This window comes from Mustelus asterias, chromosome 14 (genome assembly GCF_964213995.1).
Source record: "Mustelus asterias chromosome 14, sMusAst1.hap1.1, whole genome shotgun sequence".
Lineage (NCBI taxonomy): Eukaryota > Metazoa > Chordata > Chondrichthyes > Carcharhiniformes > Triakidae > Mustelus > Mustelus asterias.
The window spans coordinates 100,441,611-100,454,347 of record NC_135814.1 but is presented as its reverse complement, the minus strand read 5'-3'; the positions used below and the strand labels follow the sequence as shown (position 1 = coordinate 100,454,347).

General features: G+C 45.4%; 1 protein-coding gene across 1 annotated transcript; it reads left to right on the top strand.

Moving 5' to 3' along the window:
• The first annotated feature begins 6,363 nt into the window (after positions 1–6,363).
• Positions 6,364–8,644, top strand: gbx2 (gastrulation brain homeobox 2). Its single transcript, XM_078229268.1, is given in 3 exon segments — positions 6,364–6,675; positions 6,678–6,861; positions 8,112–8,644. Coding segments are annotated over 3 exon segments (1,029 nt in total).
• The last annotated feature ends 4,093 nt before the right edge of the window (positions 8,645–12,737 follow it).

The following is a 12,737-nucleotide window of genomic DNA, read 5'->3' as shown; positions in this document are numbered from 1 at the left end:
CTTTTTATTTAAAAAATCTCTATTCTCACCTTCCTCCCTTCTCCGGCTCGAACACATTATTCACTTGTTTTTTTTTAAGTCTTCTTTTCCTCTCCAACTCACTTGTCCCCTCTATCTCTCTCTCACTCTTCTATACCCTATAGTTATGTGTGTCTCTCTCTCAGAAGATCCGACCTCTCTCTCTCTCATTCCTCTCTTGCTTCGAGGTCTGTTTCTCTCTCGTCTCAACATCCTTCATTGGGGGATTAAATCGTGTAAAACTTTCCCGCGTGATCCCAAAGCCTTCATTCTACAATTTCCGTGTTTCATTTTTGTTCTGTTATTTTTTTTTTGCCTTTTATAGCCCTGGAGAAATACATGGTGTTGCATTTGCCTTGGGAGCCTTACCAGAGCCTCGCCTCGCAGGGGAAAAGAGCAGCCCCCATATCGATTTACTGCCACCGTGTTAGTGAATAACTCGTTTACATAATTGTTGGGCAGAGATTTCAAAGCTAGCCAGGAGCTGACTTGGAGCCACATGGAGCCTATTCTGTCGTTCAGTTCAAAAAAAATGCAATGAATAAAAGTTTAACTAAGTCCTTCAGTGGCCCACGTCTCGCAAATTAGTGTGTCTGAAGCCCCAAACACAAACACAACTAACTCTTTGTAATCCTCCCCCCTTATCCCGGACACTGGGCGATTCTTCTCTCTCAGCCCCGGCTGAATCGAGCTGAAAGGCAAAATGCTTGCCTTCCCCCGAAATAAGATCACCGCACGCACATTTATATATATATATATATATATTTGTCCCCCCACCGCCCCCGCCACCACTTACAAATACACCCGGGCCTGTGATAAAACTCACAATTTGCCTGTGAGCAGTGAATGAATCAGGAGACTGGCTCTCTCTTTCCCCCCCAGCTAGGGCAAAAGCACAGACCCCCCCCCCCCCCCCCATTACAGCTGCTCTTTCATTGCTCAGTTTCAGGGGGGGGGATCAGGGGGAGGAGAAGGTCCAAAGATGTGCGGGTTAGGTTGATTGGCCATGCTAAAAATTGCCCTTAGTGTCCTGAGATGCATAGGTTAGAGGGATTAGTCGGTAAATATGTAGGGATATGGGAGTAGGGCCTGGGTGGGATTGTGGTCGGTGCAGACTCGATGGGCCGAATGGCCTCTTTCTGTACTGTAGGGTTTCTATGATTTCTATGATTTCTATGAAGGTGACTAGAGTTGCTTGGATTTAGACATCCTCTCTCTGGGGTTGTCCCTGCCCTGAGATCTTTTGAGTTGATGTGGAGATGCCAGCATTGGACTGGGGTGAACACAGTAAGAAGTCTTTTGAGTTGACAGAGAATCATAGAATCCCTACAGAAGGAGGCCATTTGGTCCATCGAGTCCGCACCGACCACAATCCCACCCAGGCACTATCCCCATAACCCCAGCATTTACCCTAGCTAGTCTCCCTGACACTAATGGGAAATTTAGCATGGCCAATCCACCTTATCCACACATCTTTGGACTGTGGGAGGAAACCGGAGCACCTGGAGGAAGCCCGCGCAGACACGGGGGGAACGTGCAGACTCCACACAGACAGTGACCCAAGCCGGGAATCAAACCCGGCTTCCTGGCGCTGTGAAGCAGCAACGCTAACCAGTGTGGCACCGTGCAGTCAGTAGACACCAGTGTACATCACACTAAGTCATAGAATCATAGAATCCTACAGTGCAGAAGGAGGCCATCGGCCCATTGAGTCTGCAATGGCCGCAATCCCACACACGCCCTACCCCCATAACTGGATGCATTTTCCCTAGCTAGTCCCCCTGACATTAATGGGCAATTTACCATGGCCAATCCACCTAACCCACACATCTATGGACTTTGGGGGGAAACCGGAGCACCTGGAGGAAACCCACGCAGACACAGGGAGAATGTGCAAACTCCACACAGACAGTGACCCAAGCCGGGAATCGAACCTGGGTCCCTGGCGCTGTGAGGCAGCAGTGTTAACCACTGTGCCACCATGCCACCCCTGTTTAGCTTGCCCCATGTACCTGGGGCAAGCTAAACAGGAGGGATTGCCAACCCAATCCCAAAACTTCTCGTGTCAAGAAGTGACCCAGAGATTTAGAAGCCAAGACTTGGCTGCAGTGCCGGATTTAGGCATAAGCTAAACAAGCTACAGCTTAGGGCCTCACAATCCGCAGGGGCCTCACAAAATTTCAGAAGGTTTACAATGAAGAGAACATTTAAGAGCGGATACCAGAAAAGAAAAAGAAAGCACCAGCTTGAAGAGCAACTCAAAAAATTACCAAAATTACCAAAATCTATGAGAGGGATCAAGCCAGCCAAATGATAAATACGTAATCAGTAAATGCATTCATTTGAAAATAATTTGTATTTTTCACTTTAAATACCTTGCTATTAAATAATTAAAAGGCATAATTATGTTTTCAATTTTTTTGTGGCGACCCAAAGTCCTGTTTTGGTATGCACCTTTGTGAGACCTTTTGGTGTAACTTTTTAACAAGGGGCCTCCAAGCTTTATATAGCTTAGGGTCTCACCAAGTCTAAATCCGGCACTGCTTGGCTGGCTTGAACTGTTCAATCAATGGCACCCATTAATTACGATGTGGAGATGCCGGCGTTGGACTGGGGTAAACACAGTAACAGTTTTAACAACACCAGGTTAAAGTCCAACAGGTTTATTTGGTAGCAAATACCATTCGCTTTCGGAGCGCTGCTTCTTCGTCAGATGGATTCCACTCCATCTGATGAAGGAGCAGCGCTCCGAAAGCTAATGGTATTTGCTACCAAATAAACCTGTTGGACTTTAACCTGGTGTTGTTAAAACTCTTACTGTGTTTACCCATTAATTACCACAGGAAATAGTTGATGCCAAAACATTGAATGTATTCAAGAGGCAGCTGGATATAGTGCTTGGGGCGAATCGGATCAAAGGTTATGGGGAGAAAGCAGGATTAGACTATTGAGTTGGATGATCAGCCATGATCGTAATGAATGGCGGAGCAGGCTCGAAGGGCCAACTGGCCTGGCCTCCTCCTGCTCCTATCTTCTATGTTTCTATGCTTCTAAAGCAGCGATTTGTGATTCCTGAACTCAAAAGCTCAGCTGCCAGGGTTGCAAGCTTTCAAGCCAATTTCTGAGCTTGCAATTTAATGCATAAATAGATAGTTGACCAATAAAGTGTATTTAGATGTCAAGAGTATTTTTTTAATTGGGTTGCTGAAACAATTGCATCTATGTAGAAAGAATTGTCTTCTTGTACCAGACCTGGATAGGGCCTGGGTGGGATTGTGGTTGGTGCAGACGCGATGGGCCTAATGGCCTCCTTCTGCACTGTAGGATTCTATGATTCTATGAATTGAGTAATAGGGGTCTCCCTCCCGGGGCATGGTGGGAGATGTAGTCTTTCAGGTTTCGCAACAAAGACTGTTGCGCATGTGCACTCGAACTACAAGTCCCGCCATGCTCTTCGCTTCCTTTAGCATTGCCACATAGCACCAAGGCACCTGTTTAAAAAGTTTGCTTTGGAAAGTCCAGCATTAGAGAGGGCAGATATCACTGTTTCCCAAGGAACAATGTGACATCCCATAAAAAGTAATTCGCTAATAATACATGAGCAATATATAGTGTTTACTATATATATAATTGATTTTCATGCATGGGATATGAGCGTCGTTGGCAAGGGCAGCATTTGTTACATCCCTAATTGCCCTAGAAAGCAGTTGAGACTCAGCCACATTTCTGTACACCTAGAGTTGCATTGAGTGGCACAGTGTTTAGCGCTGCTTCCTCACAGCGCCAGGGACCCAGGTTCGAGTCCCGGCTTGGGTCATTGTCTGTGCGGAGTCTGCACATTCTCCCCGTGTCTACGTGGGTTTCCTCCGGGTACTCTGCTTTCCTCCCACAGTCCGAAAGATGTGCTGGTTAGGTCTAAATTCTCCCTCAGTGTACCCAAACAGGCACCGGAGTGTGGTGACTAGGGGATTTTCACAGTAACTTCATTGCAGTGTTAATGTAAACCTACCTGTAACACTAATAAATAAACTTTAACTTTAACACTAAACTTTCAGGTAATGATGGCAGTAATGATGGTAATGATTTCCTGCCCTAAAGGAGCAGATGGGTTTTTTTTTAAAACAACAATCGATGATAGTTTCTTGATCACCATTACTGAGTCTAGTTTCCAATTGCAGATTTTTTTTTTAATTAATTGAATTTACATTACGTCAGCTCCTGTGATAGGATTTGAACCTGTGTCCTGTTCGTACATGCCTCTGGATTAGTAATCCAGTGATATTAATGTTCGGTCACCATTTATATATATATACTTTTTTTTATTTGTTCATGGGTGTCGCTGGCTGGGTCAGCATTTATTGCCCATCCCTGAGGGCAGTTGAAAGTCAACCACGTTGCTATGGCTCTGGAGTCACATGTAGGCCAGACCGGGTAAGGACGGCAGATTTCCTTCCCTAAAGGACATCAGTGAACCAGATCGGTTTTTACAACAAGAATTTTCTTGAATTCAGGTTTCACCATTTGGAATTCGAACCTGGGTCCCCAGAGCATTACTCTGGGTCTTTGGATTACTAGTAAGAAGTTTAACAACACCAGGTTAAAGTCCAACAGGTCTCTGGGTCTCTGGATTACTAGTCCAGTGACAATATCAGTATGCCATTGCCTCCCCATGTTTGAATGGGTAATATTGACAGGGTCATAGGGAGATGAATGAGGAAAATTGGGTAGTTTATTCAGAGAGCCAGTATAATGAGATGGACCAAATGGCCAATTAAATGGATAATGATCTGAAACATTATCTCCGTTTCTTTCTCCACAGATGCTGCCTGACCTGCTGAGTTAGTCCAGTTTTTTATTTCTTCTTATTGCAGATTCCCAGCATGGTTTTGCTTGTGTTTTAGTGGTCAGCTCCTCTGGGCTGCATTTTCCAAACCTGCGACCTCTACCATCTAGAAGGACAAGGGGAGCTGATACATGGGAACACCACCACCTTTAAGTTCCCCTTCGAACCGCTCACCATCCTGGTTTGAAAATGTATTGGCTATTTCTTCGCTGTCACTGGGTCAAAAATCTTGAAGCTCCCTCCCTTAAAGGCAGTAAGAAGTCTCACAACACCAGGTTAAAGTCCAACAGGTTTATTTGGAATCAACGAGCTTTCGGAGTGCTGCTCCTTCATCAGGTGAGACTTATTACTGTGCCCACCCCAGTCCAACGCTGGCATCTCCACATCATGCCTAACAGCAGTGTGGGTGTACCTACACCTCAGGGATTGCAGCAGTTCAAGAAGGCAGCTCACCACCACTTTCTCAAGGGGCAATTGGGGATGGGCAATAAATGCTGGCTGAGCCAGCAATGGCCACATCCGAAGAATTCTTTTAAAAATAAAAAAAAACTTTATCGAATCTTGGCAATTATTTGAAGTTTCCAAAAGGCATGGTGACACAATGATTGGGCCGCATGGTGGCACAGCGGTTAGCGCTGCTGCCTCACAGCACCAGGGACCCGGGTTCGATTCCCAGCTTGGGTCACTGTCTGTGTGGAGTCTGCACGTTCTCCCCGTGTCTGCGTGGGTTTCCTCCGGGCGCTCCGGTTTCCTCCCACAGTCCTAACGACATGCTGGTCAGGTGCATTGGCCGTGCTAAATTCTCCCTCAGTGTACCCGATCAGGCGCCGGAGTGTGGCGACTAGGGGATTTTCACAGTAACTTCAATGCGGTGTTAATGTAAGCCAACTTGTGACACCAATAAATAAAGTTAAAACAAAAACCGCAGTTACAACTGAGTGAAGACTTTGCTAAAGTAATGATCATTGTTTAAGGGGACAATTATAAATAAAGTGTGAGGAGTGCGAATGAGAGAGGGATAATTCTGGGTGTGGGGAGGGAAGGTGGTGGGAGGGGGGGGGTGGAGGAAAGAGACTAGGACCTCCCCCTACCCTCCAACAGGGGCCAATCAACGGGGAGAGGGCAGGGCCATGTGACCCAGGGAATGTATCAAGTTTGAAGAAAATGTGAATGAGGGAAAAACAGGAGCGTAATTTGAAGTGCGGCGCGATCAGGGAGACAGGAGAACACCTCACACAACACCAGAGTCTATTTCAAGCCCAGCAGTGGGCAAGGAGAACCCCCTCCTTCCTCCCCAATACTCCCTCTTCACCCGAAGGATGATGATGTCTGAAGCTCAAATCATCTGGGGCAATTGAGTTGAGTCCTGCATCTTGAAGGCTTGTTCCCCCTCCCCCTTCCCCCACCCCCCTCCTCCTCTCTCTGTGCACCCAGACTATTGAGTCCTAAGCCCCCCCCTTTCTTTAGTTTGTATGTTTGCCGACTTCAGCCCACTGACTGCGATGCAGCGACCACTGGGAACAAGCACCGCGTTCAGCATAGATTCACTGATAGGCAGCAGTCCCCAGAGCAGCGCCGGCCACTTTGTCTACACCGGCTACCCCATGTTCATGCCCTACCGGCCGGTGGTCTTGCCCCCGCCTGCCCTGCCTCAGCACAGCCTGCACGCCTTGCCAAGCACCCACCACCATCACCCCCACCAGCAGCAGCACCAGGTCAGCAACCTCGCCGGCTCTCTCTCCAACGGCTTCTGCACCAGCCTAGGCCAGGGGATGGCCGTCACCACACTCATGGCCACACTGCCGGGCACCGGGAAGGCAGCCGCAGCTACCCGAGCTCCCAGCACCAGGAGCCGGCCAGGAAGTTCATGCAGGCGCTGGTGACCCTGGACAAGGCTGAGAGCGGCACCCAGCAAGAGGGGGAGGAAGGCAAGGCGCTGGTCTGTAAGGATAACTCGGCTGTTTCATTTCCAGTGTCTGACACCGTGCACGCAGTGATCGGTAAGTGCAAACAAAATATCCAGTCAGCAATGTTTAGAGGCAGAGATTTATCAACAGTCAGTATCTATTTAATAACATCAAAGGCTGCATCCAGCTGTTCAGTTTCCCCCCGTTTCTTTGTTATTTTTTTCTTTTTGAAATGACTTGCAAGACAATACCGAGCGGCAGCCCCTCTCAACTTGCTCAGATCACATCTTTAAAGGGAGGGCGGGGAAGTGTTGGGGGGGGGAGAAGAATCTTTTTAAAAGTTCCACATTGTTATGCGCTGGGTGTTGAGGGCGGCTACAGTCCGCGGTTACAGGGCAACTCTCTCTCTCTATCCTCCAACTCAAATGGAAATAAGTCTCTGCAAATCTGATTGATCAAATCTTTATTTACCACATGAATTGCTCACAGGACATGTCTCTGTGTGTGTGTGTGAATCCCCCTCTCTCCCCATACTGAACACTCATTTTGAACTATGAATTGTTGATAGATGTGTTGGTGTTTTTCCTCTCTGTGTGCTTTTGTCAATTCCCGCAGACTGAAGTGTAATTTTGAACAATTTTACACTTAAGTTGTTAATAGAGGTGTTTGTGTGTGTGTGAGAGAGAGTTCCTCTTTACTGAAAATTAATGTTGAACCATTTTATACTTAGATTACAAATAGATGTGTATTTGATGTGTGTGCTTTGAGTTTTGTGTGTGTTATGTGTTGTGTGTGTTATATGTATGCTTTGTGTGCGTTACAGGTATGTTTTTGTGTGTTATATGTGTGTTTGTGTGTGTTTTATCTGTGTATTATATGTATGTTTTGTGTGTGTTTATCTGTGTGTTATGTGTGTTTTGTGTGTTGTGTTAGATGTGAGTTTTGTGTGTGATGTGTTGTGTGTTTTATGTTCGTTGTGTGTTTTATGTGTTTTTGCGTGTGATGTGTTATGTCCGTTGTGTGTGTGTGTTCTGTGTGTGTGTATGTTTATGTATCCGTTGCCCCCACATTGAACATTCTGTTGAACCATTCTATCAAGGTGTCTTTATTAACTAATTCCAATGATTTTTTTAAAACACAAGTAAGCTAGTTCATTCAAATTCGGCTAACGAATAAGTGAAAGTGATGAATAACAACTCAGCATGTTCTGAACTCCAGAAAAGGGTATTTTTAAAATTAAAATAATGAGCTGTGATCTAATTAGGCGGATGTATCAGGGATGGATTCGTTATTGGGGTTTAAAAATCTGCCTCTCTCTGTGTCTCACCTCCTCCCTCTCCCAGGTGCTGTCACCTCGAGTAGGGGCCAGGGGAAGGAAGACTTGAAGGCGGACGATGACTGCAGGAGCAAAGAGGAAAGTTTTTCCATGGAGAGTGACCTTGATTACAGCTCGGACGAGAACCTGGCGGCGCCGGGGCTGCAGCGGGGCGAGGACGGGTGCCCGGGGCTGGAGGAGAGCGCCCATCACGCCAACCCGGGCAACCCGACGGGCACGGCGTCCGGCAAGAACCGCCGGAGGAGAACGGCCTTCACCAGCGAGCAGCTGCTGGAGCTGGAAAAGGAGTTTCACTGCAAAAAGTACCTGTCGCTCACCGAGCGCTCACAGATCGCCCACTCCCTCAAGCTGAGCGAGGTCCAGGTCAAAATCTGGTTCCAGAACAGGAGGGCCAAGTGGAAACGGGTGAAAGCGGGCAATGCGAACTCCAAATCGGGGGAACCCTCCAGAAACCCCAAGATTGTGGTACCCATACCTGTCCACGTCAGCAGATTTGCCATCAGAAGTCAACACCAGCAGTTAGAACAGCCAAGACCTTGAAAGAGGAAGGGGGGGGGGGGGGGGGGGGAACCAAAAAACAAACAATTTAGCTACAAAATAAACTTTCAGACACTTTAAAAAAAACACACACACACCCACACAAAAAGGACAAACATCTCTTTTTTGAATGATTTGAAGACTTGCCAACGGACAGACTCCTATTTATTCTGAATAAATAATTATACTTGTTTATATATAAGTACTGAGAGAGACAAAAAATATACAGTATTTTGACTGATGTGGAAATACTTGTACAGTGCACGAATTTTACACTCCCGGAGGGGAAAAAAGGGGACCTCGATACTAACATTTAGCCCATCTCTTATATTGGTGTTTAACCACTTTTATGCTTTGTGTCATCAAATCCCACAAAGGTAAATTCCGTAAAGTATTGCTATTTAATATTTGTTTTTTTTTAAAAAATGTAACTGCAGATATTACCATTGTGATAAATCTTTTAAATATATATATCTATATATTACTTTTTTTTTCCCATGCCGGAATTTACTTTCCAAACTGTTTTTAACCAAGAGGGGACTGTGGCTATATATATATAAAAAACTATGGTGTTAATTTATTTTGCATTCTGTCCCTTTCAAGAGAAAACGAGAGTGGAGGACACTTCTTACAAATGATGACAATTCTCCCCCAGAACAGCAAAGAATGAGTGTTGAATAAATTCGAAGGGCACTCAATTCTTGCCAAGTCTATCTCTCTCTCTCTCTCCTTCCAGTTTAAGGCGCATCTTTATATATATATTGAGATTGTTTGGGGGCAGGCACAACAGAGTTGGGCGATTTCCTTGGGGGTCGGATTGCTGGTCTGGTTCTTTTAAAGAAAATACAACCTCAGAGCGTTGGGGGTGGGTTGAGAGGCGAGAAATGGCTTTGGGCATCAGGAGGTTGAATAGGGGCGGCGGATAGTCGATGAGGAATCGAGATGATCTGAACCTCCCATTAAGATCAAATTGTTGTCCATTCTAAAGCGGGGAGGATCGCACTTACTTCCCGGCTAAGTGCAAACCCAAATAGGGAATGAAACTGGGTTTGACCCAGTATTGTGGGTTCACTCACTATATATATATATAAAAATAGTGTTAATAGTCCTACATTAAGCAAAAGTATATCTTTCAACGGTGAAAATTCATGAGACTAACTACAGGAAGTAGAGCTAAAATATGAGGGATATATTTACTGGGGCAATTTCTTCTGTTCTGGGAGTCGATTCAACACTAAAAAAATTGGGAACAGTTAATCAAACGAACACTTTGGTGACACGTTTTTGTTTATTATAGAATTACCGCCGTTGATTTAATCTTCCTTACCGTCGAAAGGATGATACAACCGTTGGCCACCATTCCATGCAACAAGCGAATTAAAACAAACCCAGTTGAGTTGTCACAGTTGCCTGCGAGTAGGTGGTTGGGGAGTGGGTGAGGGAGGGAGGTTCAAAAAATGAGGAGCCCAAAGTTACTGAACAATGATAGTAAGGGGTGTTTTTTGTTGTCGTTGTTGCGAGGGGCGTTTTAAGGTGTGCAACTTGCGGTGTGGGTAAATTGGGTCAAGTGTTTATTTGCTCTCTGCTTTAGGATAGTAGTATTTTTTGCAGCCATGATTATTTCCCAAGAGTCATAACACCTCCAAATGGGCAAAAATTGAACACACACACAGACGAGAGAGACCCCCCCCCCCCCCCCCCCATCACTTGCCTCAAGAACTCACCAAGAATTCCCAATGCCCCTGTGGCTAAATCAAACAAGGTCGCAGGGGACTGAGGGTAAATCTCCCCCCACCCCCAACCCAACCCACCCCCACACCCCACAACAGATCATCCCACTCAAAATAAGAGCCCCTCTCCCACTCCAGCGACGGTGACAGCGTCGCATTGTTACTGACCCTTAATAAACGATACAAGTCGGGGGAAATGTAGGCACTGCAAGATAAACAACGGGACATTTGATCGCTGTCACTGCGGCCATCATCAGCGCTTTAATTTGGCTGCTTAATGAGTCAGATCGCGGGGAGAGATAAAAATTGCCAATCGCCGTGGCTTTTAATGAATTTTTTCGCAAATTGTAATCAAGCCCACACGTCCCAGTTCAGTGATTAATGGGCCCCAGGAGAGGAGACTAGCACCTCGCTTTTCATTACATCTCATACACGCCGCACTAAATTAACAGCAACTTGTCTGCGCTTAAAATTAAGTCCAAATGATTAATTTTGATGGGGAGGTTAAGAAATAGCTTGTCCTAATAGTCAGTGGCCCGCAATACTTCCTGGAATGAATAGAGTTTGGAGCTGAATCTCATTCCACTCCCCCCCCTCAACCCTTGTACAACTTGCTCATTTACATTCAGTAAATCAGGGGGGGTCCATATGTATTCGTCAGGAAACTATTAAAAATGACACTTGAGAATGCACGGTGACAACTTTTCATATATATGTTCGGAGGGGTGGATTAATATCAATATAATATTTAAATATAACTTAGTTCAAAAGCTATCTCCTTGCACTTTGCAGAGTCCATCCCAATACTTAATCCTTTATCCCCAAATAATTATTCATTATTTTACCCAAATATTTAATAATAATTTCCCCAAATATTTAATCATTCATACCCCCAAATAGTTAATATCTCCAAATACTTGATAATTTACCCGCCAAATATTTAATAATTATTTTCCCCAATATTTAACAATTATTTCCCCCAAATACTTAATCATTCATACCCCCAAATATTTAATAATTATTCCCCCTCCCTCCCCAGGACTATAATTCACATCCAATCCCCGGGATCATTGGCCAGTATAAAACCACCCTTTAGGTCACAATTAGTTCGTTAAGTGGGACTGGGAGGGGGTGCAGTGATTAGTGATTGCTTGGTAAGGATATTTATTAATTAATCTTAATTTCAGAAAGCCCCCATCGCGTGAAGGAAAGCATCTTTAGTGTTTGCAATGGTCAGAGCTGCGAGTTACACCACACAATATTTATTAACATCCCCCCTTTTGCTGCTAAGTGTGTTAGATAACGGGTTTAAAGAGGGGGTGCGGTGTCCACAATGCGGATACTCGTTAACTGAGAGAGGGAAAATACACTCAGAGTACCAAAGGATGTATAAGTACATTACAATGCTCAAGAACGCTAGCTGTCAGGTAGGGCGAGTCAACGCTGGGAGATTGGAAAGGTTGGCTCTATTCTCTCTCCACATCCGCTGCCAGACCCGCTGAGATTTTCCAGCAATTTCCGTTTTTGTTTGGGATTTCCAGCATTAGCTTTTATCTTAGGGGAATGTACAGACATTCAAACCGCGATTTACATCAGGATTCAGCGACAGACGCATTATGCAGTATTAGAAAGAGATGCTTCACTTTACCCAAGTTGATTTGTAACTCTCTTGGTGAGGTTGGTGAGTACTGAACAGCAACCACCCCTCCCACCCCCCCTCCCCCATCCTCCCTTCCCAGGTCTCTCTCTCCACCCCCCGCCCCCCTCCCCAAAAGAACAGGGAAATAGAGTCAGCATCTCCCATGTTGACAAGGGAGCAGAAACCAACTCCAGGAAGAATGTAAAACAAAAACAGAAAATGCTGCAAAATCTCTGCAGGTCTGACAGCATCTGTGGGGCGAGAATCTCCTCTTCACTAGTTCCTGTACACAGGGACGAAACTTTCGTTGGCTGTATTTTCTCTCTCTACAGATGCTGTTAGACCTGAGATTTTCCAGCATTTTCTGTTTTTGTTTCAGATTCCAGCATCCGCAGTATTTTTGATTTTATTTCAGGAAGAATATTAATTAATCAATTAATCATTAACGCATTCCTCTCCCCCGTCCCCCTCATACTAATTTCTGTCAATCACAGATAAAGATGAACTCAATTTTTTTTAAAATTCATTCGTGGGACATGGGTGTCGCTGGCTGGGCAGCATTTATTGCCCATCCCTAGTTTTGCCCGAGGGCAGTTGAGAGTCAACCACATTGCTGTGGCTCTGGAGTCACATATAGGCCAGACCAGGTAAGGATAGCAGATTTCCTTTCCGAAAGGACCCAGATGGATTTTCCCCACAATCGACAATGGTCATCAGTAGATTCTTA